Genomic DNA, 25,681 nt, shown 5'->3' with positions numbered 1-25,681 from the left:
CCTTGTTCAGATGTATTTACAAAGTAGGAGTAGTTGACCTGGTCCATGATATGTCAGCTTTTTACTTGGGACCTGGAAGAGCAGTGTATGGAAGCAGTCAGTGTGTAAAAGGCTTATATAAGTCCATTAGAGAATAAACTCGTTAGCCAAGACCTGGAATGTGCTGAAAGGTCCAGTCTGCTGGATACTTGCCTCTCTCTTCCCACCCAAGATGTGCGAGGAGCACTGTTAAAACATACTGCTGAGCTCCCTGGCAGGGCTGGGATGTGGAAGGTAACTGCAGCACTTTGTTAGAAGCAGCTCTCAGAGACAAAAAAGCTTGTTAAACTGACTCATTTATTATCAGCTGAGTGTGTGATTGTGCAGATTTCTCAGATGGCAGATGTGACAAACGATTCCCCTGACACCCAAGGCATGGGTTTTCAGGAGACAGACAGGGTGCTGATTTGGATACGGGGCTGGAAGTGATGTCCAGGCAGTGCTGAGCTCTGGCTAGCCATGGGGCCGCTCTTCATGCTCCCTCCTTTATTGCAGCTGGACCAGCAGCTCCTGGCAAAGGTGATCCTCACCATGGGTAGAGCCTGTTCCTGGTGGTCTGATGGCCACCTTGTAGGCAGCTCAACAAAGAACCACATCTACTGCCAGTCAGTGCTGTAGAAAGGCATCATCACTCCCAGTGTCCTGCAGAGATGTATAAAAGGGGGATAAAATACCTAAAATAAAATAAATAAAATAGAAAGTAAAATGAAGAGATTCCTAAAACACGTGGTTGTAGCTTTGCATAAATTAAACCAGACGAGGCAGTTTCAGGACAGTTCCACACTAGAGAGTTTTGCTGACAGAGGAGGGATGTGATTTTTTTTTTTAATGATACATTTATATTAACAAAAAAAAAAAAAAAAAAACCTAGTGAAAATACAGTTACACAGCTATAGGAGTGTTTTTGCTGATGCAGCTTATTTGAAACAGGGAAAACTGTATGAAGTACAATATAACAGCTTCCCCTGTGCTGGAAGTATTTACTAGACACAGTCTTTCTAGGCAAAACCTTCTGCTGCTGGTGTTCCTAGTTTGTTCCCACTGCTCTGCCTCATACCTAAAAATCCTCCCATTTTTCCAGAACAGCCGGTCTCATTTACTGGGTGGGTTTTCCTCCAATGTGTGGACAACAACTAGAGCTTGGATTGAACTCTTTCGTGGCCTTAATACAAGAGTTTGGGCTTCTCCAGGCAGGAGAGGAGGAAAACCGGTGCTGGTGCTGCCAAGGGAAGAGGGGAAATGATCCCAGTGCTGGGAGGTGCAGCCCTGGGGCTTGTGGGGCTCTGCAGGAGACCTTTGTCCCTGCTCCTGGGTGTTGGATGCACTCCGGGATGGACTTTGCAGCCTCTGTGGTGGGTGCAGGATGGAGCCAGCTCTCAGCAGTCTCTGCTCTTCCCTGCTCCTGAGCACAAAACCAGCCCTTAAACACGGGGATATTTGCTTATTCCAGCACTTGGAAGTGAGTGAAGGAACCTGGGATGTGGAGCAGCTTGGGCTATAGGGGAAGGTGTTCCTGCCTGTGGCAGGGGTTGGAAACTGGATGAGCTCTAAGGTTCCTTCCAATCCAGACCATTCCATGATCTGGATAGCCTGGAGAAGAGAAGGCTGTGTGGAGACCTCATAGCAGCCTTCCAGTATCTGAAGGGGGCCTATAGGGATGCTGGGGATGGACTCTTCATTAGGGACTGTAGTGGTAGGACAAGGGGTAATGGGTTAAAACTTAAACAGCAGAAGTTTAGATTGGATATAAGGAGGAAATTCTTTCCTGTTAGGGCGGTGAGGCAGTGGAATGGGTTGCCCAGGGAGGCTGTGAATGCTCCATCCCTGGCAGTGTTCAAGGCCAGGTTGGACGAGGCCTTGGGTGATATAGTTAGAGCAAGGTGTCCCTGCAGGGGGGTTGGAACTTGATGATCTGAAGGTCCTTTCCAACCCTAACTATTCTATGATTCTATTCTATGATTCTAAGGCTTTGTCTAAGCCTACACTGAAAGACACTGTGTTACCACCCTCAGTTTCAGTAACTGCTTCTCTAAGGCTTGTATCTCACCTCTGAGAGTCTCTTTGGAAGGTTAGTTTGGCCATCAAGGAAACAAAGCTTTTAGATATCCAGAGCACCTTCTTTTGAGAGGGGATAATGTAGACAGTGTCAGTTAGGGCTTTGTGCATCAGTAAATCCCAAACTTCGTGTTGTGAACAAGGACCTCAGAAAGTCCCTTTGCTTAATTAATTCCAGCATAAAGTAGGCATATTTCTTCCTTTAACATGTCTATCACAAGGCTATTCTTGTTTTTCTCCCCTACCAAAATGCACATGTATACTCCTCAACCTATTTTTCCTACCATTTCAGCAGCCAGAATGAAGGCAACATAACTCGGTTTTCTGTGGGCAGTAAACTTTAAATTCATGTACATAACTTGGCTGCAGGATTGAAAACTCCTAATATCCTCACTCAGTATCTATTACATGAAAAATTATCCTCATCCAAGGCTATAAAGTCATTTCCAATTTACAGGTGCATCATGGAGAGGGGAATTTTGAGCACACACTAGTTGAATCAGGACAGATTGCTTATATGAATGATTTCTCAGGGAACAAAAGTGACATAAATCACCCAATTAGTCAGCCAGGAAAGGTTTGTTGCAAACTAATGTTTTGTTAAGCGTTAGTGTGACATGAGCATTAAAAATAAATAAATTTTTAAAAATCAAACTATTTATTTATTTACATGTATTTATTCAAATTGGCTACATCTGCTCTGTAAGCTGAAAAAAAAAAATCTTGGTTCACACATTTACATAGTGTTTAATGAATGATAAATACAACATTTACGAATCATGTGCAAATGGCCTGTTTACATACACAATGTAACATATGTAATTTTCTTTTTTTTTTTTTTTTGCTGTGATGGTACTCGACTGAACATAAGCCTAATATAAAGGCATCACTCAGTGCCTTCTGAAATCTTTCTACCAGCTTAGTAATCATGAGTTTAGTCTGTTTTCACCAACATTTTCTTAATGTATTTCATTCTGGACTGAAGATCCCCATATTGGTGTAAGCCCAAGTATAAACGATAGAACCATAGAGTGGTTTGGGTTGGAAGGGACCTTAAAGCTCATCCAGTTCCAACCCCTGCCATAGGCAGAGACACCTTCCACTAGACCAGGTTGCTCCAATTCCTGTCCAGCCTGGCCTTGAACAGTGCCAGGGATGGGGCAGCCACAGCTTCCAGGGGCACCCTGTGCCAGTGCCTCAGCACCCTCACAGGGAAGAGCTTCTGCCTAAGAGCTCACCTCAATCTCCCCTCTGTCAGGTTAAAGCTGTTTTCTCTTGTCCTGTTCCTACTGGCCCCTGTCAAAAGTCCCTCTCCAGGCTTTTTGTAGCCCCTTTAGGCACTGGAAACAAAACCTAAGGTCTCCCCTTAAACAGCCTTCTCTTCTCCAGGCTGAACCAGCTCAGGTCTTTCAGCCTGGCTCCAGAGCAGAGCTGCTCCAGCCCTCGGAGCATTCCCATGGCCTCCTCTGTCCTTGCTCCAACAGCTCCATGTCCCTTTTGTGTTGAGGACAGCAGAACTGCACACAGTGCTCAAGTAGGGTATCATGAGAACAGAACAGAGGGGCAGAATCACCTCCCTCGACATGCTGGTCACACTCCTTTTGATGCAGCCCAACATACAGTTGGCTTTCTGGGATGCAAGCACACACAGCTGGGTCACGTTGAGCTTCCTCATTCAAAATACAATTATCTGTCTACTAGCAGACCATGTCTTATTTTGACATGAAATACCACCTGCCTGAACTATCTCAGATATTAGCAATCATATAAGTTTACTTCATGTTTCAAAAACTTTTTTTTTCAAATAACTTAAAAAATATATTAAAAACCTCATCCAAACTCGTATGTATATGTCTGTGAGTGGGTATGAATGACAAATCTCCATTTACAGGCTGTGGCTTCCAGATTTATACCCTGATTATAAACAGCTTATGTTAAATCTGCTTTTTTTTCCCTGCAACTTATTTAGTATTGCGAGGGCTACTAACTTATGTTATTTTTCATTTGGACTTTATTCTTATATGCTATCTTTATCCACATTCCTCTTGGATCGCAGTCTGAGCAATGTTGTCATTTCAGTTACTGCAAGCTGATTGTAAAAATTGATCAGAAAAGGCTGATTTGGAAGACTTTGGTGCCTAGATTTTGAGAAGCAGGGATTTTATATATAAGTAAATCTTTCAGGGTTTTATTTGTTTGTTTTTTAAATTGCCAAATTATTTTCAGATATTCAGATATGATTTAGAGTGAGGTGTCCCTGCCCATGGCAGGGGGGTTGGAACTTGATGATCTTAAGGTCCTTTCCAACCCTAACCATTCTATGATTCTATGACGCTATGATTCATTGAAAGTCAAATGCTATTAAGGTTTTTAAGCCAGCCACCTGAAGAGACTAGCAGCTTCTTAAACATGTCACCTCAATGAAATCACTATTTGTTTTGCATGTAATACGGAGCCATCTTGGCTTTCACATCCCTCGTGAAATATGGTAAGCATCTCTTTATTTTGTTCCAGAAGATAGAAAACTCTTTGTGGGCATGCTCAATAAGCAGCAGTCAGAAGATGATGTGCGCAGGCTATTTGAGGCATTTGGCAACATCGAGGAGTGTACGATCCTTCGTGGACCCGATGGCAACAGCAAAGGTAAGGTGATGGCTTGTGTCAAGCTTGACCCACATTCAGGGTATATATCATTTTCTGGTGTGACAAAGTCACTGTCTAGCTGCCAGGAATCCTCTCTTACGTTAGGAATGGTCACATATGCCAAGGGAGGCCATTACTTTGCTGGTTGCTGTCTGCTTTTGTGTGAGAGTTAAAAACTGATTGCACTTAAAAATACATGCTCCTTATGAGCTATGTCTTGCCATGTGCAAACTGATGGCTATTATTTGCTTGCAGGACAGAGCTTATACACTGAACACAATGCCATTACCTTCACTCAAGCTGTGCTCTCCCCACCCTGTTGAACAGGGCAGCTCTGTCTTTAAACAAAGCCAGGGTTGGTGTTTTACATATTGACTCAATGGCTCAACCATTACCTCTGCTTATTTCTCACCCACCACCCCCAGATGTTCCCCCCTCTTTTCTTGGTCTTTGCATAGACACATGCTAACCGGTGATCACAATTGCAAAGGTATAGGTGCCTATTTAAATATGACACCCAGCAGACCTTTACCATGTGAAACACGCAAATTCTTCATTGTAAAACTAAGTACCTTACCTCCTTAAACTTTTTGGCATCACTTGCTATCTGGAGAGCACAAAGGATTCTCTGCTAGAGCCAAAGTGTAAGAATGAGGCTTCTCTCTTGAATAGGAGGGTCTTTTTTTCCCCCATCAGTCTCTAGATAAAGTAACTTCAATTTGAATAGGAAGCCCTTGCCTCTTTACAGTGCAATGTGTCCATTAAATATTGATCTGCGTATAATATATCATAAGCTGTGTTGGAATGTGCAGCACCAGAGAAGAGACCAGTTCTGCAGGTGCAGTTCATATCTCAATGGATATTTTGACATGTGAAAACACTAGCCAGCATATTTTTGCAGCGGGAAGGCAAAAAATCCAAATCATAGTGATACACTGGAAAATGGTATTGTTGTTCCATAAAATCATTGGCGGACAAAAAAGACTTCACACCAACATTACAGGGCAGCTGTTTGAGATACAGCAGCCAAGCTCAGCCTTCCTGATATAAAGGGCTGAAAGTAAACCGTGGGCACCTTCCTTCAATTAGATAGCTACTTTAGTTCCCATGAGACCCAAAGACAGGGGCTGCCCCACTGGAAAGCAGTAAGCTACGTTGGACTAGAAGACCTCCAACCATCACAACGGCAGGCAGTTAAACACTTCATTCACTGAACAAATCAGTAAATTGTAGGAGAGCAAAAATGTATATCTGTCTGCCTCCACTTACAATTGTACGGAACAAAATCTAATGACAAAGGAGTTAAACAGAGTAATAATAAAGGCAATAAAGTCTAAGATCTGTATGAAACAGATTTCAAAGTAAATCCAACCCACAGAGTTGTATTCATACTTGCTCTATCTTTTTTTATCTTTATCTTAAACGATTTCATTACAAGTCTGAATCTGAGTGGCAGCTCCATATTGCTAACCAGTTTAATTATTAGTGCTAGCGGGCTGCAGTCTCAGCCTTGGATTTCACTGAGCTGTTCAGGATCAATACTGAGCCTTGACAGAGTTAATATTACCAGCTTCCATTTGCTGGTGCTATTTACTGAGAATGTGAAGCTCCTAATTTACACACACAGAGTTACATACACGCAGACACACACAAGGAGCAGTCAATCCAACAGAAAACTTAAGGCTAGTGCCCTTATCTTAGAAGACAGTCGGGCAAGCCACATCTCCCACAAAGTTATTCCCAGTCTGTAATGTTTTCCATCTGCTAGAAACCAATATGTGACACACATGGCTTGTCAGCTACTTATTTTGTGTAAAGCCCGTAAGGCTTAAGTTCTACCTAAATTAATATCTTAACAGACTGTCTAAGTGCCAGAGATAATTCAGATCCCATAGACCTCAATCCCATCCAACCATCCTGTGAAGGAGTCCTCAGGTAGGGAAGCTGAAGTGGATCCAGTAGAGCAAGCCAGCAGGACCTGCAGGGACTGCATTGCTGCTGTCTGCATAGCATCTTCCCCCAACCACCCTTTTTTTTCCCTCTATTCAGCAGTTGTCTTGTTCAGTAACTCAGAAAGCAAAGATTTTCCCAGAAGTTCCACACGAGGAGTCTTAACACCCTCTGCAATTATTACCTTAGGCCCTGACTCTGCAGTCTCGTCCGAGCTGACAAGACAGTAAGAACAGCCCTTCCAGCTCTATAATCTGGAAGTAAGGAAACAAAAAAAACTTAGGCACATCTATGTCCCTGTTCCACACAGGTTATATATCTGTGTGTCAAAACCCCTTCAAAGGTCAGAGATGCTCCTGAAAAAGAGAAACGATTTTTCTGAAGAGAGTAGCATGCCTCATGTCCCATGGCTCATGAGTCCTGTAGTCAGTGGGAAGGAAGAAGATTCTGTGCACATCTGGTGTTGTGTACAGAAGCCATCACACTGAACACACAAACAAAAGGACAAAAAAAAAGTTGGGATCTCTGTTATTAACTTGCCACCATTCACCAGTAAAAGCTGAATCTTCCTTTGTCCAGCTACCTCAAAACCTACTGGCAGCAGTAGGAGGGAGATCATTAACATCTTGGCTATTAAAAAAGATAAATGCCTTCTACTCCTTTTATTCCCACCTTTATCCAGCTCCGCTGATCTGCCAGGTTCCTCAGCACAGGGATGAATTCCACCTGAAGAGAGTGAAGCTTTCAGCATGACAGCAACACTGCAGCCAAAAATCCTGCCCTAAATGCAATGGGTGACTGGAGCTGGAAAGCTTTTGTATATTTGCTAATCAGCATCTTCTTTTTAGAGGCAGAAAGTATAAAAGAATCTCTGCAAATAATTAAACACCCTAATTCTGGATTATCTCTGATTAATGAAGAGGAAGGCACAGTATCTCAGGAGCGGGGAATGCTGGGCTGAGATTATGTCATAATTGATCCCTATTGTTTCCAGCTGAAGTTTATCTATCTCATTTTCTCATGATTGTCTCCTCTCAGCTCCTTATAAATTAGATCCAACTATTAGCAACAATCATTGTGCTTTTCCTGAAATGCAGTCTGAGCACAGTGCTGAGAGAGTAATGCAATGTGAAGGGCTCCTAACTGTAAGCTAATTTCCTATGTCTGCTTATTTTTAGAAGGGGTGATAGCTGCTTTTATCAATCTCACTTCTCTCAGTCTGCAGTGATGATGTTGGGGACCTTTGGTGTTCATTCTTCATATTTGCAAATGGGGTGTTCTAATGCTTCAGCTTTTACCCCGCACTGTATGGTTCTGAGAGGTGTGTGTGGACTTTCTAAAGAGTCTGCAAAGAGGATAAAGGAGAGCTGTCCCATTGTTAGGACTGCCACTCCCTGTGCAGTGATCTGCACCCCTTCAGGGAAATAGCTAGGGCTTCACAAATTGATTAAAAGCTCAAACATCTTTAGTAGTAATAGAAGGGGATGGAAGCCAGAACTTCTCAGATCTCTCCCAATCTGCTCCAAAAACCGCCTTAGCATATGGAAATTACTCTTCCTCTCTCTGAGTCAGTTTGCTTGTAGCTAAGAGTGTTAGCAATACTTTCCCCCACTCTAGTGGTGCATGTGACCCTTTGAAGTGTTGATCATTTCTGCACACTGGCATGTATTCCTAAAAGCATCTTTCTGCCCTAAAACCTTACGTAAGAGTTTGGTATGAAAGTCCTCACGTGGCAATGAAGGCTGGGGATGCACTGCCTACGTTTCTCTAATGTCCAGAGGAGAGCACCTATACAAGCACTGGCTCTGCAGCTATGAAAGTCTAAGATTCAAATTTTGGTGCTGCTGAGCTGATAATCATCACATACAGATCTTTCATCCCTCTGTCTCATTAGAAGCTTTTAGACTATGTCAGACAAAAGCTGCTTGGAGCCAAAACAAACTATGACCAAAACAGGCTATTTACCAGACAGTGGTATGATAAGGTACCTTGTGGGTCTGGAGTAACCTGAATGACTTCTGTATATTTGACTTGTGTTTGTTTGCAACAAGTATGTTTAGCTTTCTGATAACTTTTATACACTTCTTTACTGTTTCTCACAACCCCAGAGGGAGAAGCATTTAACATTAAGTCCAATATAAATAAAACTCATTTTCACACAGTAAGTGGTAAAATTGTGCAGCAATGTGCCATGGGAACCTGCAGAGGTCAAAACATAAGTGGCTTCAAAATGTACTTGCTAAGTTTGTCTCCATCAGTGCCCATTACACAAAGTGTGGGAATTCTGGATGGAGCTTTGCCTTAAGAGGTTCTCAGGCTGCTGATGACTGGACTTTGGAAAAGAATAACCAGGAGCACATTAACTTGTTATACTTTCTCCACTACCACCTTTATTTGCCAGTTCTGAGGTCAGGACATCCAGCTAGGTGGACTGTCATGGTACCCATGCAACTTTTCTTATGTTCTTCTATTTCTTCTTCCAGGGTGTGCATTTGTGAAATACTCTTCACATGCAGAGGCCCAAGCAGCCATCAATGCCTTGCATGGCAGCCAGACAATGCCGGTGAGTAGCTCTGTGACACGGGCAAGTGAGGATTGGTCCAGTATTTGCTTCCCTGTGGCCTGATGGAGGAGGGCTGGTTTATCTGTGTTCTGCAGCACATCTTCCAGGAAGGATGGGTAACAGCTCAGGCATGTAGGGCTTTAGGTGTTCTTAACTCATCAGTGGAAAGGCCAGGATGTCACTGTTTCACATAGGTGCAGAAGACCAAGGGGTGTTATATTCTGCTACCTGCAGTTTTGACAACCAGAAAAAAATGACATATGGTTCACAGATGTCAAAAACTTTCAGTAAAACTCAGTGTAAGTGTAACATTCCAAGTTTCAGAAGGATGAAGTAGAAACCTTTGTCTAAGAGCTTCTTTTTCTCCCTTCCCAAAGAATCCCTGCCTCTACATGAAGCTTAGACAGCCTTTTGCCAATATATTCAGCAGACAGCAGGTTGTTCACTAGAAGCTAGAGACAAACCACACAGTAATGGGCACCTCTCACTGCTACTACAAAAGTGTAGCGTAAGTGTGGTCCCTCCATTCAACTTTTGAAAGACAGTCAGACTAACTAATGCATCTTTCAGGAAACATTTGAGGGATCATTCCACTTGTACAAATATCTAATAATATGTGGTTTGAACCTGATACTTCAGGAAAGTAGAAATGAAGATGCATTTTCTATGCAAAAAGAGTTTTAAACACTGTCACACAGACCCAGAGGAATGTTAAGACAAGCCACTGTCAGCTAGAAGGGCAATCTGGTGCAATATGTTTTGGTTTATTATAATAGTATATTATTTTTATTATTAATTATTCACAGTGTAAATCATGAAAGACTAAGAAGCACGCTGACAATTTGGAAAAGACACAGGAAAACTCAATAAAGGATATTTAACAGTGTAAAATCTCCCTTTCAGTAAAAGACTCTAATGTAAATTCATTAATTTATCCAAGTAAGATTAAAGTGGGCCTGGCAGATTGTCTCTAGATCTTTGCAGGGATGAAAATGGAATATTCTTTGCAGGGGAAAAGGTTTCTAAATGCAGCACATCATCAAGATCTCATTTTTTTGAACCCCATCTTAGACAAATCTGTTTAAAAATAGCACATATTTACCATTGATAGTACTGAAAAGATCTCCTTAATGATAGGGGTCTCAATTTTTGGAAGTATTGCGATACCTTTAGGTTTCTCTTTCTGAAAGATTCTTTCCAATAGAACCAAGATGTTGAGCTTGATGTTGACATCTCATAATGAAATGTAATGGGCATCTTCCCTGAGACAGTTCAAAGAGGTGCTTTTAATGACTTTCTTTCAGACTTGGACACAAAGTAGGGGTGTCTATAAAGGCAGATAAGGAACTGGAGTTCCACAGGGTGTGGTACCACAAAAAAAGAGTAAGAAAAAGCCAGTCTTTGTTCCAAAAGTCTTGCAAACTCCTCTGACAGAAGTGACAGGAAGACAGGGTAAATCAGACAATACCCAGAAAGAGCTGAAGATTTTATCTAGATGTAGGGTACCCAAAATATCCTTATTGTTCCCCAGCTCTTATCCATCCTACTTTCAGCACATTTTACATAAGAAAAAAAAAAAAAAAAACAAAAAACAAAACGTTTCTCAACAACTTGGGAGCAAATTTCTGTTTAATCCTGCTGATACCAACTGAGCTTAGAATGTGCAAAACTGTGAAGAATTTGGCCATTTCATGGGTCGGGTTCTTATGGCACCATTTTTACTGTTGACTTATTTGGCTGAAATACCTCTATAGAAATGTTCATGAATAACTAATATGAGCATCTGAAAAAAGTATCACAATTTAACTCTTTACCAGACACACATCCCAGGCTCACAATCAAGTTCCCATGGCTTGACAAGTTCCCATGAATTGGCTGAACCTCAGCAATTCATGGAAATTGTGGAATTTGTAGAAAGTCCACAAACCTACTCTTAGTTTACAGGAGAAGCAACTAGAAAATTAAGTTCATCCTCTTCATTATAATCTCCGTTATGTGGTGTTACCTTGTATGTCCCATGAACTGCATTCAAGCGCATGGGCAGTTACCACAGTTCAGCAGACTAGTGAGGACTTGTTGAATGACCACCACTTGATCAAGATTTGGAACACAGGTTTGCTTTTTTTTCACAGAACCTCGGAATTTCTCAGTCGTTTTGAATGAGATGGGCCATATCCTGCAGATCTCCGCTCCCATTCTCATTTTCATGGTGCTTCAGGGTATACAGCTTCTTTCAGGGCTTAAATGTTCACAGGGAAATGCAGCCACCTCGTGGTGAGATGGCGATGTAGCCCTCGTCCTTGGAAAGGAGGGGTGCATTGCTGCCATCTTCCTTCAGTCCCCCCTCCCATTTCTCTCACCATTAGGACTGGCCTCATTTGTCCGGCTGCGATGCCAACTCAGAGTTGTTCCTGTGGTTCAGCCAATTTAAACGTCTCTTGCTGTGTCCTTGTGTACTACCAACGGGGCATCCATCATCATTCTTGTCAGGTCTCGAGCCGTTCGTTCCTGCGGCAGACTCCTGTTTCTCCACAGCTGTCAGGATTATTGCTCTACTGTGACTTCCTGTTCACACAACATATGTTGCCTAATAGTTTCAAAAGGCAACTTTCTTTTGTGAAAGTTTTTTTGGGGGTTGTTTTTCTTTTTTTAATTAACCTTTCCTTGGACAGGTGCCTGACCACCATCCATCACAAGACCACTTCTCTATGTAAGGCATTTGTTTCTCCTAAGGCCCGACCAAACAGATCTGCAGCTTTACAATTTTCACACAACCAGTTAATTTTAAATATAACTTTCCCCAAACCCCTTGCTTTTGAGCAGGCCCAAAGTTCCTTCAGTACCTGCCTGCCAAAAGAGCTTTTGGTTTGTTTTTTTTTTTTAATCATATTGCCTATCAACTCATCAGCTTTATAATAGTGTTTCACATGACCTCCATGTCCTCCTTTATGAGAGATCATAATGTACTTTTGCATCTATTTATAATAACTTTTACTTTTAGCTTGGCCACTCTGTCACCTTCTGTCTCTCTTCCGCAACAATATGGGGGCCTGTTTATACAGGTCTCTTCACGTGATTCTTTTCCCTTCTTCATCGAAGCCATACCCCTAGCAGCCTTGTCTGCCAATACAAATTCAGCTACTGTTCTGTAGTGACAGCTTGCAGATCCAACTTCTCTGCTGCAAGACTGACTCCTGACCAAACTAAAATCTTGGCCTGTCTTTCCAGCATCCCCTAATGAACGTCTAGCTGTCAGATCAGGCTTCTCTCCTCTCTCCTCTGCCTCCATTCTCAAACAATGTGGACAACATTATCATCCTACCTGTCAGTCATGCTCCTATCTAGACATCATCTTCATCTTGGTTTTCTCTTTTTCTCCATGTCTTCATAGATAAGCATCAGCCAGATGTTGAAGAGTTGTTCTGTAAAGCACATCTAAAGCATCTAAGATATGGACTTGCCCATCTACCCACACAGAATAAACTCTGCTCTACATGTCGTCATGCATTCCTAAATCACAGTATCCTTTATCCTGTACCCAGAATGTACACAGGGTTAAAAACTATGCTACTGTTGCATCTTTCTCACTGTCTCCCCCACTGTGGCACTTCAGAAACTCTTTTGTTATGAATTGACTCCTGGAAGGGGAAGAACACTATTGTTTATCTACTTTTTCTGCACACAGGTGAGAAGTGAAGAATGTGATTCATCTGATTTACCTTTAACAGTCTAAAAGTTTGTAATATATTCTAGTTATCATCTAGCATTCCTACAAAAGGAAAGAGAGAGAGACATTTCTATATATTTGTGCATTCTTCCCTTTATCCGTCTGTGCTAGGATAAGCTAAATCACCTTCTGGGCATGCCTGTCCCTTTCATTAATTATATTGGAGATCTCAATAACAACATTACACTGAATAGCTGAGGTGGGACTCATCTCTCCTAATTTGAAACATCCAGAAGCTAAGGAACTATGTTGGAGGTTGTCATCTAAGTGTTTGTCGTCTAAGTTTCTACTATAATCAATAAAAAGAAATAGATACCTCTGGAGGAATTCTATTTTACAGAAATACATTTTGAAATCTGTCATACCAAAACCCAAATAGAAATGTGCTTTTTAGTTAACTTGAGGTGTCAGATTCCCGTGGTCTGGCAGCTCCAAAATAATGTTCTTCATCCAAAGTGCAACTTAGAATGAAAAAGGACCCATACTTCTTAAAACTAAAAATACTTGTTTCCTGCAGTTGTCTCGGAGCCTACAATTGCTTTTACCACCCTGAAATTATTCTGCTGCACTTGTCACTGCCACAGCTAGAGCTGAAGCTGTAGACCTCGGGTGACTCTATACCAGCAGGTATTAGCCACCTACAAGTCAGATATTAAAGCTGTTGACTTGGCCTCTTGTCTGATGGTGATTCCTCACACGTACCTCAAACATGTAGTTTGAGATTGGCTTGACTGAGCCATGGGGGCATCTGTCTCCCAGCTGAGTATGGAAGGAGCTGAACTGATTGTGCAGCTCAGAGTGGACACCTAACTTCACATCCAGTGTGAGGGGAACTAAATCCTACATTGGGCGCTTGCTGCCCAAGCAAAACAATTTGGGATTCAGAAAACAGACATCCCACATCTGAGTATTCTGAATTCTGATCTGTTAGATGTACTGTTGACTTGTATAACACCCTAATTTTCAGCACTACGTTCATTCTATATCTTTCTTCAATTCATGACATTTAAGGGCATTAAGACCTCCAGAACCCTGTAAAGTGGCTTCCAACACCACACAGGCCAAGTCCTCTTTTTTTATGTAGAAGTCTGCAGCATCTTGGTCAAACCACAGCATTTCTTCTGCGCCCAGGCAATAACATCCCAAGTCTATCTATGCCTGGCTGAACATCTTCCATGAAAATTACTTTTCAAATGGAATCCTTGGTTTTGTGAAAAGAAAGGGGAATTCAGGACTTGGATACAAGCACTGAACAGATGTCTGCTTTTCAGAGAAAGATTCCACTTAGCTGAACTTAAAAAAAAAAAAAAAAGTCTAAAACCCAAAACTTTGGTAACTTGGGGGTTTTCATCTCAACATTTTTCTGTGCAGCTCTTATCAACACAAATGACAAAACCAACTTCAAGCCTCTGCTCAGGGGCCACCTCTATCAAATTATGCAATTATGGCTCAGTGTTCTTAGGCTACAGACTGATTAGATCTCTAATTGTTGTATCTAATATTTTTTTATTAATTAAGAGTGTATGAATGACACAACACTTTGAAGAAGGTTGACTTTCAGCCTCCACCCACCATGTCCTTTGGAAGTCTGACTAGCACTAAAATACCCAGAGAAATTTGATTATAGTCAGATGAAAGGATTCTTTTCTTGCCTTATACAATGCACTATCTACCCTCTCATACCATCAGAAAGTTTTGCCATTAATTAAGCTGGTGGAATTTTTTCACCTGTTTACCAGGTGGGAGTGACTTAAATATGCAATGATCAAACAATTACCCCAGGAAACAAGCGTCGTTGGCAGAACAGCATGTGCAGTGGCCCTATTCCAAACTAATGGCAAACGGGGTATCAGTTCTCATGTTCCTGGCTTGAGCGTTCAGTCACCCTGGCAAAGGGAACAGCCCTAGCTCTAATTTGTGACTGCTGTTATTATTGCTGTGCATTGCTATGGTGCAGTTACAACTTTGCAAAGCACCACAAAGCTGCCTTCAGACACGGCCTCATCGCAGATCTTGGTTGAGCAGCTGTTCTCACCCCCTGTCAACACAGCAGAGGAGCATCTAGGTGAATTAGGGATGGGAGGGAAAGCAGTGAGAGCCTGCAGAAGGAGCTCTGAGCAGGTGGAAGAAAGAAGGAAAATAGGCCTTTGTGGGCATGATGAAGTTGTATGCAGGGCGCCTCGCTTGCGGAGCGGCGGGAAGCGGCTGTTATGATGCACGCAGGCTGGCACCAAAGCGCTGAGTCGGCAGAAACTCCCTGAGAGGAGCAGCGTGGCAGCTCCGGTGAGTGGGGGGCCACAATGCCATGGATCAGCTGAGGTATTTTTAACAATTATTTTGATATAAACAGCTCTGAACTTGAGGAGCTCCATGTAAATGGGAAGCAGTGGGGCTTGTAATTAGATTTGTGTACACTTTCATAAATTGCTGGGAAACATCAAAGCCGTGATAGAAGGCTGTGGTGCACTTTATTTCCTTCTTCTGTTCTTCTGTTAATTGAATGGTTGATGTGTGGATAGGAAGTGTTGGCTTCGCGGAGTACTATTTACAGACCCGCTGACAGCTGCACTGTGAAAATTAACAGGAACAGAGCAGCCTCTGTCACAGCTCTTCCCATGAGGGACTTGCTTTAAATTAGATCATTTCTTTCATAGGAGAAACTTTCCTTGTCTCTCCTGTGTTCTTCACAAATATGCGTGCACATCCAGCTGCACACTCCCATTCTCCCTTCAGGCTCATGGCAGTCTTTAGTGCTCGTAAGAAAGGTTTGTTATTTCCACAAAGTTGAGGGAGTTCAACTCCAGTTCAAAACTTGCAGCATATTCCACTTGCAGCAAGACACATCTTCAGGAAGCCACAGCTTCATATTTGCAGGTCTCACTTCATCACGAGCATGCTCTTCACCCTCTTAGACGGGGATTTCCTCTCACCCTGCTACTGTTGGAAACAGTAGAGTTCAGTGGTTATTGTTGATCTTACATGGAAGTACTGTGTGCTAACCACCATGCAAACCTCTTACAGGGAAGTTCCCAGACTCAGCAGCTTACCAGCTAAAGGCCAGGATTGACCTCGCTAAATTACGTCAAATTATTGATCAAAGCATAAAACTTCTGGGTTGTCCATAGTCTTACCATCTATGCTTCTCTTACATTGAATGGAGAGAGACTAGGAGCTCATAGAGACACATGTCTGTCTAAACTAACTGATGGTGTAAAACAGATGCCCCAAATGGTGGCAATTAGGTCATCCAAGTGTGTCTCTAAGGGACAAGACACAAGAGATAAGCAAAAGAAGCAACAACACAATGTCTGGGAACGAACTGGTCTTACACACAATCAGTATATTTATGCAGTTGGCAACCAAAGTCACAGCAATTCTTATTCCTAATCCCACTAGATAAATCATAACCAGCAAATACTTGAGCATCTAAATCTTAGTATTTACTTAAATGTAGAAAACGTAGGAGGTCAAACATGACGCCATCAGTCCATCACCTCTTCCCAAGGTTGTCTTTAAAATATCCAGGTAACGTCAACAGAACCTTAGACAAACCAGTAATACAAACAGATAACCATTAAACGAGCCATGATTCAGAGTATAAATTAACCAACAAAATTTACTCTCATTGAGGTTCTAGCATGGGTGCAAGTTCTCAGTTAATAAAAGCCTCCTTGTGACAGTCAGTAGAGAGATAGAGTCGCTTACCCCCTCAGGCTGTTAGAGTAAATAGAAATAAAGTCATGAAAATTCAGTTTTACATGATCACAGAAACATAAAGGGAGGATTTTCAAAGGTAATTCTGGGTGAAAGTTGATTAGAGCCCAGCATCTAACTGCCCTTCATGCCTTACAGCTGAATTTGCCCTAAAGTTACTTGCCCAAAATCATAAAGTCTAAGGCTCCCCGGAATATCATCAATGCATGTCCATCTGCTCAAGTTAATGCAGAAGGCTGAGTCCTTGTTTTACATTGTTGATGTTGAAGAAACTAATGGAAGAGAATAGAGATGCCAACTCAGACCCATTTTTTTTTTGTCCTCACTGTTGATATTCTGCTTCCTAAGAACATGCACTCCATGCAATGCCTTTGTGTAACACACAGACTGGCTTGTTTAACTCAGACTAAGGCACAGCACATACATTCTTTCTATCAAAAACTAATACATCAGGAACCCATTCTTAGCTCAACAGCAGCAGAACTGGCCCTCCTTCCAGCAATGAATGATTTTTTCGGAATATGCTACTGAAACACTATTTAGAAAGTCATGAGTTATTCTTTCATCCTTTGGGATGAAAGAAGCAATGGATGTGAATATCTAGGTGTTAATTTGAAAGAATTTCTTCCATCAAATCCAATGGCTCTTGATAGCTCAGCCTTGTTTTCCTTTGGTCAGTGGGTTCTGGATGGAAGGGGACTAAGGCTTATAGGCCATCCTACCCAACTGCTGCCACAAAGACAGCAGGTTCTAGCACATTTGAGCCAGCAGTTTCCTGGGGTTACCCCATTTCCCTTAATTCTTTCCATTAAAAAAAATCGTAAGACCATGTTCCCTGCCTCTTCCCTTGTTGCATAAATGAACTAATAAATCACATGTCTCAGGGTCCCAGAACAGAAATACAGGCAGTCTGGCTGCCTGACAGGGGGTATGAATCATACTGGCGCCAAAGATGCTCTTTAATTCTCAAGCCACAACATCATAGCCACACAGGCATCCAGCAAGATAGCAAAGAGACCATTGGGATGTGACAGGCTTCAGTCGCTGTCTTCTGAGGGCTTCCTTGATCCCCCTGAACTGCAGTATTCATTGCCTCCAAATGGGATAAGAGGGATAGCTGCTTATGAGGCACATGGCCTCAGCCTAGACAAAAGGATTTAACTGGCACTGTAATGTCTCTTTATGAGTCCAAGGGAAGTTGGGAACTAAATCAATAGTCATGGAGGTGGACAGGAGAAAGTGGGAGCAGGACAGCGCCATTGCCAATCATTGCCCAAGTACTGGTGCCAGCAGAAGCCCCTGCAAGGCCCACTGCACTCAACACTCATCTCATTTGGATAAGATTAGGACTTCTAAGGGCTAGAATAATTCACAAGAACTGACCTTTCTGTGATACCAGAGACATCGATAAGCATGAGAGGCATAAACCAGTCCCAGCCTAGTAGGAGTGCAGGGGTGTTCCAGCCCTACTGGAGGGCATCACCCTTCACTGGGCATCACTATTCACTCTAACAGGGACATGCTTTTTCCCCACCACAGACAGGAACGAGGATGTCAGCATTAGATCTTAGGGGCTTAGATTAGGGGCTTCTTTCTTGCTCTCTCTTCCCTTCCTCCATATTTTGCTCCAAAGATCTTCCCTTTGATTTAAGTGGGCTCTGTACCAACACTAAATCACTCTGGATACTTTGGTTTGTTTCCTTTTAATCCGTTCCTTCCCAGGCTTCCTCAAGTGTGTCATCTGGATTGATAACATATATTGTAAGGAAAACAGAGAGACCTCAGTAACAGGTAGATTGCTACCTCTATCTAGAATACAGACAACATTAAGTGATTATCAAAACGAGTTTTGCAAAAGTCAAAACAAGTTTTGAAAGTACAAGTATTAAGATCATCTTTCAGAGAATACCCTCAGTTGAAGTCCACAGTCTACAAATTCAAAACAACCTACCGGACACTAATATCTTTGCCTCAGATATCCCCTGGCAAGTGAAATCAGGTAGATGAATATGCTTGACTTCCCATTCCCAAGGTCTGTGTGGTGCTCACAGGAAAGTCTTAGCTTAGCAGCAGGGATACACGTTTCAGTCTTGGTGGAGTGGAATACAGTAAGGGCAGATCCTTCAACATAAACCACCTTCTTGCTCCACCAAAACCAGCAGAGCTTTGCTGAGTTTACACTCTTACAGCTTCACCTGACCACCTGCTTCACAGCACTAAAGCATGAGTGATACCATGCTGCAGGCAGAATCGTTTATCCGTTAATGAACCTTTAATTTGCTGTGCAGCGCTAGGAGATCTTCAGTTTAAATATGCTGCAAAAAATTCAAACACTCTTTACTATGCCAATCAGGCAACACACTTTACACCACGTCATAGAGCATGACAGCGGTCTGGGATGACAAGTCATATGCAGCATGTTTGGAGCACAATGCTGCTAAAATGTTCCTTTATGTCACATGCACTGTTGAAATGTATCTGCTCAGCTTGCCAGCCCTTTCTCAACATCTGTTTCTTTCCAAGTCATCTTAGGTTTTTCATCTCATTCTGAACTGCTAAGGAAGAGTGAAGCTCATGAGAGCAGTGCCCTGAAGTATCAGGGGCTCCATACCTGATTGTGATGTTTCCTTGCTGTGACAATGTACAATTCACTTTATGGCTCTGAAATGATTCCAATTCTCTTATTTTCATCCTTGCCTGTAACTAGAAAGAGAGATCAAGTAGACACTAGCTTTCATGGAGCTCTATGCTGCAGCCACCAAACATTTTCTCAATAGTAATAGTAATTTATAAAAATAAAATTATTTCAGTCATCATTCACTGCTGTAAGAATATTTTGAAGGGAAGTATATTTTTAGTAAATACAGAACTGAACGCAACTTATCTTCCAGTCATGTTACTCCTATTGCATAAGGGAAACCTGTAACTTTTTTTTTTTTAATTATAGATTGTAAGTTTTTCTCCAAACAGACACAAAAGAATTATTTATTGCTTTCACATTCCTAAATAGGAGGTAAGAATTTCCAGTCTATTGGTATAACAACATTTTCAATTTCATAACACATTAAGGAGGGCGAATGATTCTGTGAGGACTTTTATCATACATAGACTGAGCTGGAAAATGCAGGGCTGCTTGAGGAACTCTGCTTTGAAGTTCAGATTGTTTGAATGTGTAGCTTTGATTTGAGGGGCATACTAATACCCAGGTTACATATTGAGCTCTTTCTAATTAGAACTAGGTATGACGCCATCCAGAGTCAATGATTCTGTTGCCCTGTGGAAAGCAATAACTTTAGCTCAGAGAGAAGAGACACCTGCTAAGTAGTGTATGGGCAAGTAAAACCTGAGTCAAGCTTCCACTCCAAATAAATTACAGCTCCAGAGACTTCTAAAGGGAAGTACCAGCAGCAACTCTCTCTGCTTACACATTGCATGAAGAATACCCTCTACTAAGGGAGCAGCATTATCAAAGGTTCTGTAACTCCAGCCCTGGATGAAGACTTCCTTTCCCTGTTCCGTCTCTGCCACTCTCATCTCAAGTGTGTCTAAACCAGCTCTCAGGACTGTACAGGGGTAATAGCTCCTAGTGACTGCCATCATACTCATCTTTCAGATGAGACATGAAATTGAAGCCATGAGTACAGAAAAACATAGCATATTTCATAAGAGGAGAGGGATGTTAGTACTGTTCTTCTGGCCATCTTCCAGCATGGGTAATTACATTTCTACCTAGCTAAAATTCCCTCTGCTCTACAGTTTTAATTGGACGGTAGTTTGTTTTGCACTTGTCTGAAATCCCAGATTGGGGTCAACCCCCCACCGGTTAATTCAGCAGCCCTATTTTCAGTAGAGCTACACAGGCATTTCAGAAAAAATACCTGGTTTTGTTTTCAGACTTAAAAGGCATCACACCAAATAGCCTGATCTGACAGAGCCCAAAGCAAAGAAATTCTCCTCTGGCTTTAAGGCACTAATACCAAGGATCCCTGTGTAGAAATGCTACCCTGAATGGCTTGCCAAAGGTCAGCATCCTCTCAGTTCCACTTTGCACTTGCAAAGGGAGTCCTAAGGCAAAATTTCCACCACAAGCGATCCCATTCAGGTGGTGACACCTAAGAAGGTAGTCTGATTGCCCCAACCGGAAGCATCCAGCAACACCTATCCACTTAAGCATTTTAGCTGGTGTGTATGGCTGACATTTTGGAAGGTAGTTAACAGGATCTGCACCTCCAGATCTCTTATACTCAACAGTTTCATTCATTGCACCTTTAACATAATAAGCTTCTTTAAAAAATTTTTTGGCCCAAAACCTTTAACTGCCTCTATTTGAGATAACCAAGGTATAAAAGTCCACCTGTATGACAGAGACAACCTTTCAATAAAGTTCTTAACTGTATGCTTACCACCATAGGTAAGCATAAATATACAGTACTTAGCTATATGCTTACCTCCAAAGGGACTTTCACTAAGCTTAAAGTGAAACATGGTTTAATGGCTTTGTTGAATTAGGCCGAGACTCAGCCATTTTGCAAGAAAAAGACGTGTAAGAAGTTGTAGAGATCAGTAGCCTACTGAGTCAGAGGAAACCTAAAGGGATGACAGGAAAAGACAATTCAGGCATATATTTTGCAAGGAAACACCTTCACAAAACTTTTCCTATGAATATTGTTCTAGGGAGAAACAACTTTCCCTGAGGCCATGCAGTAATATTTGGTCTCCTGAAAAGCTTTTGCTTAATTTGTGTATACACTCCATTTGGAAGGTCATAACTAATGGGAAACAGTCCCAACAACCAGGCAAAATATTTGTTTTCCTTCGCCTTTAAATTAAATATCAATGGATGGATATTTTATTTTTAGTTGAATATGAAATTTCACAAGCGACCTGTCAAGCTCCCGTTTTCAAGAATGACTTTATTTCACACATCAAGACAGGCTGGGAAATTAGTTTTTCCCACAGAGGACTCTGATTAGGGATTACAAAGTGAATGTGGTGCAGAGTGATTTTTCCTCCATCTTTTCCCTCGCCCTGCCAGCCTAGAGAGCACGTGACTCTGATGTCTAAGGGGAGCAATTCATTACCACACATGGGAGTAGGACAGGAAGCAAGATAGTTGTGTTAAGCAGACTTGCTGGCCCAAGAGAAAATAGGGAAAGCGTAATAATACTTAGCCCTTATATTACTCTTTTCATCAGTAGATACCAAAGCACTTGAAAAAAGAGGTTGATTTGATGGGAAAGGAGATAAATGCCAATTCCAAATAACTTATTGCAGGGGCACCTGCAGGAATGCTCACTTTGTTGATACTCTTTTTTAACTGTAGATCTGCAGGGTAAAGAAATAAAGAGGTCCTTCCCTCAGTAAAATGCAGAATTAACAGAGAAATCTCAAAGTACATTTAAAACATTATTGACTCACCCACTGTGACTCTCTTGGGGGCTGGCAAAATATAAGGTCCAGTCTAACAACCAGAGAGAGCAAAAGGGAGATTATGTATTACTAATAAATGACTGAGCAGACAAGACCTGTTGCCTTTGTCAGCAGACAACAGCTGATTTACACCATCATTTAACTGCTTACAGAAACAATATATAGTTCAGATGAATGGCTCTGCAGTTTTCATCCCATAGAAAATCTGGCCCACTCTGGGCTATTTCTAATGCTATCCAGTGGATTAGTAGCAGTCACTGGAGTAGAAAGTAGTCTTGTCCTGCTGCAGGTAAACAGCACTTTGCTAAAAATCCTGCACTGGGTGATCTGATAGAGTTTACTGCCTGATTTACTTCAGGCCGCATGAGAAGGGTACACATGAGGAACTACATACAGAAAGTGTCAATCCCAAGGTCAATCTTCATATTCAAGTGCAATGCAGCATCCCTACTGGATACATACCTCTAACTGCTTACATGCACGTCATTGCAGAGAACTCTTAAAAACACATCATTTTTCTCCTCTTTCTTTGCAGTGTGGCCTCTAACTTTCTTCTATTTGCTAATGGCCTTTCTGCCCTGTGTATATGACAGTGATGTTCAAAGAGGTCTGAAGTCCTGCTGCGAGAGGCAACCCAGCAGAAACATCTCATGAGAAGTAGTCCTCGATCCCATCAGGTCAAATGGCTGCTGTGCAGTCCCTGCGACTCACATCAGGAGAGAAGAACACTCCAGGGGCAAGAACTTCATGTGGCAGTTACCCATGTTTTCATGATGCCATCTACAGTAATATCTTGATTTTCAACAGTGTGAGAAAATAACAATTTCCTGAGGCAGTTCTCTGTCACTAAGACTTCCAGGGCAAATAGAGACAGAAAGAAAACAGAAGGGAAGAAAGCAGAAGAAAACACTAACTTGTATACACTTTTCAGTCCTGCTAACTAGAGCAGGTCACTTCTTCAAAACCCGTTTGCAGAGATGAATACCCACTCAGTCTATTCAGTTTCAAAATCCTCCATGCCGCATTGTGCCCACCATAATGCAGCCTCTGCTCTGCAACAACAGCAGCTCTGAACAGCTGAATCTGCTGGGGACCAGTGCCTCCCTCCAATACAGCTGCAAATAGGTTTAAATCATTAGATTCAGGTTACCAAACAGTCTCTTGGATCAGGGTTAATTAAATGAGTGCTGAAATCTAATTAAAGACTGGTCCAGGTGATAATTAGCAGGAAATGTATGCATTAAAATATTCATTTGTCGATGAGCTGCAATTAAGAGTGTGATTTGGGGAAGGATCAATAACTACATCATGTGATTTAAAAAAAAAAAAATTCAAGTTGCCCAGACTTTAAATGAAATGCAGGAAAATTTTAGCTAAGTGTTTGGGGTTTTTTTCTCTTCCCCTCACCCTCTTTCTGTTTTTCTCCTGTAATACCTTTTGTAGACTGTTTTCCACCACTGAATAGAGCATTCATCTCTCCATCCCTTTGTTTTCCTGAAGCACTTCTTTCAGCCGCTTGCTCTTCACCAGATTGTATGAGTGGGTTATAGATTTATTACAGAGAGACAAACAGGTCAAAAAGATTCTTTGCCAATGAAAATCACTTCCTACCAGAACAGCCTGCAAATCCAGTGGAACATTGCTCATTGTGTAGCCTTAGATTGTTTTAGGGTGTTTTTTTTAAGCAAGTTAATTCCTTAAGTCTTTATTCATAACTGAGGATCTGGAGAGGCTATTGAATATGCATAGCTTGGACTTATATATATGTACAACCATAGCTGTGGTTTACTACGCTATTCCCAATTTGTAGGAGAGCAGCTCTGCTTTCACTGAGACGTTTTTCTGGTTACAGATATGTCGGGGTGTATGTGAGCCAGTTAATAACACTCCTCCTGTGCAATCTCACCTGCATTAGAAAAACAAGGGCCCCACAACAGACCAGCTCCTCTAGTATGGACCTGGTCTTCCCCTACCACCACAGCCGGAGGCTGAGCCGGCAATTTCCCCACTGACTGTATTTCCATCACCGTGTCAAAAGGGATGTGCACCATGGGAACGCAGTAATTTCAGCTGCTCTTTGTCAGTCTCCTGACAGCTCACCTGCCCATCTCCCCAGGGTCGGTGGCAGCCCAGCTCCAAAGGCAACTGTCTGACTGCAGTCAGGGCTGTTGCCACATCCCCCCGCCCTTGCACCCTACTTCCCCAGGGAGACTGCACTATGGGGAATCAGCCAACCCATGAAGCTGGTGCCTTCCTTCCTAAGCAGATCAGTTTCTTCCCATCTCAGCCTCCTCTGAGAAATTCTAGAGTTGCAGTTATTGACCTTTCATCTCATTTGGGGGAAAACAGAAATTTTTTTCATTCCCTAAAGGTCTGTATTTTTCACAGACTTCTGAAGTCTGATGATCATCTGTAGTTCTCCACCTGTGTTGACTGCAGACATAACCCAAACATTGTAAAGCTCTCCTGGAAACATTTAGCATTAAATGTGGGCTCTTTTGTGGTAGGCTCTATTTCTTACTGTTTATGGAAAAGAAACTCAGGTCCATCAGGTACTATTTTTCCTCTTCTAGTTTAACAGTGCTGAAGAAGTGCTGCCTCATGATGAGATGTACACTCTGTTCAGGGTACTGAATCTTGTCTCCGAGGGGTACAGATTTCTCATTGGACATCAGGGCTTCAAGACACACCAGCGTCAAGGGGTGATCCAGCTCAAGTGGTCTGGCATACATTGAGCTAACATATTCCATCAAAATAGATAAGTTCTCAAATCCTAACATTTATTCAGCAAAAGCTCCTACATTTTGCTGCATTGAGTCCAGATCCTCTAGTAAGGGCAGCCTGCTGGTCCAAAAGGCTGTCTATAGATTGAATGAATAAGGAAACAACTTCTGCAGAGAGAACATTAATGACAACCTGGAAACTCAAATTTTGGAGGAAACTAGGAACCAGGCTTCTGACCTCAGTTATTTACACTCCCGGGTCTTTTACTTCCTTCCTGATGCTCTCAGCCTATTGCAAAGGTCAAATTCAAAAGTCCTGAGAGTTTGCATGGAAAAGATAAGATTCAGCTGGATCCCATGCTACTAAATCTGTGTCAGACATAGGCATATGTGTACCAAGCTAATTCCCTTGCATGTCTCTTTTTATTTTGTGTCCTGCAGGGAGCCTCTTCAAGCCTGGTGGTGAAGTTTGCAGATACGGACAAGGAGCGTACAATGAGACGCATGCAGCAAATGGCAGGACAAATGGGCATGTTCAACCCCATGGCCATCCAGTTTGGAGCATATGGCGCCTATGCACAGGCAGTAAGTATAGACACTGGCTCTGTGCATGTTCACGGGAATGGTGGGGCACTGACACAGTTTGCCTGAGGAAGTTGTGAATGCCCCATCACTGGAATTGTCCAAGGCCAGGTTGGGCTGGACTTGAAGCAACCTGCTCTAGTGGAAGGTGTCCCTGTCCATGAATGATCTTTAGGTCATTTCCAACCCAAACAATGCTATAATTTTATGATTCTATGACTCTATGATTCTATGATTCTATGAATAGCACGTAGA

General features: G+C 42.2%; 1 protein-coding gene across 15 annotated transcripts in view; it reads left to right on the top strand.

The window, feature by feature from the left end:
- Positions 1–4,449: 4,449 nt before the first annotated feature.
- The window catches only part of CELF4 (CUGBP Elav-like family member 4), a 146,123-nt gene continuing 124,891 nt past the window's right edge, over positions 4,450–25,681 (top strand). For 3 of the 15 annotated variants that reach the window (XM_061353828.1, XM_061353830.1, XM_061353827.1), the window contains exons 1-3: positions 4,588–4,737; positions 9,171–9,250; positions 25,286–25,429. In XM_061353828.1, the coding sequence (XP_061209812.1) occupies positions 4,632–4,737; positions 9,171–9,250; positions 25,286–25,429 (330 nt within the window). In that variant the 5' untranslated portion in view covers positions 4,588–4,631. Of the gene's footprint in view, positions 4,738–9,170; positions 9,251–25,285; positions 25,430–25,681 lie in introns of all 15 variants that reach the window. The other 12 variants (XM_061353822.1, XM_061353824.1, XR_009725470.1 and 9 more) reach the window with 8 other exon arrangements.

Source organism: Neopsephotus bourkii, unplaced genomic scaffold (assembly GCF_033783945.1).
Source record: "Neopsephotus bourkii isolate Nb327-2 ecotype Australia unplaced genomic scaffold, CSIRO-AGI_Nbou_v1 NB_700, whole genome shotgun sequence".
NCBI lineage: Eukaryota > Metazoa > Chordata > Aves > Psittaciformes > Psittacidae > Neopsephotus > Neopsephotus bourkii.
Note: the sequence above shows the minus strand (reverse complement) of the source record. Positions and strands in the feature narration are given on the sequence as shown.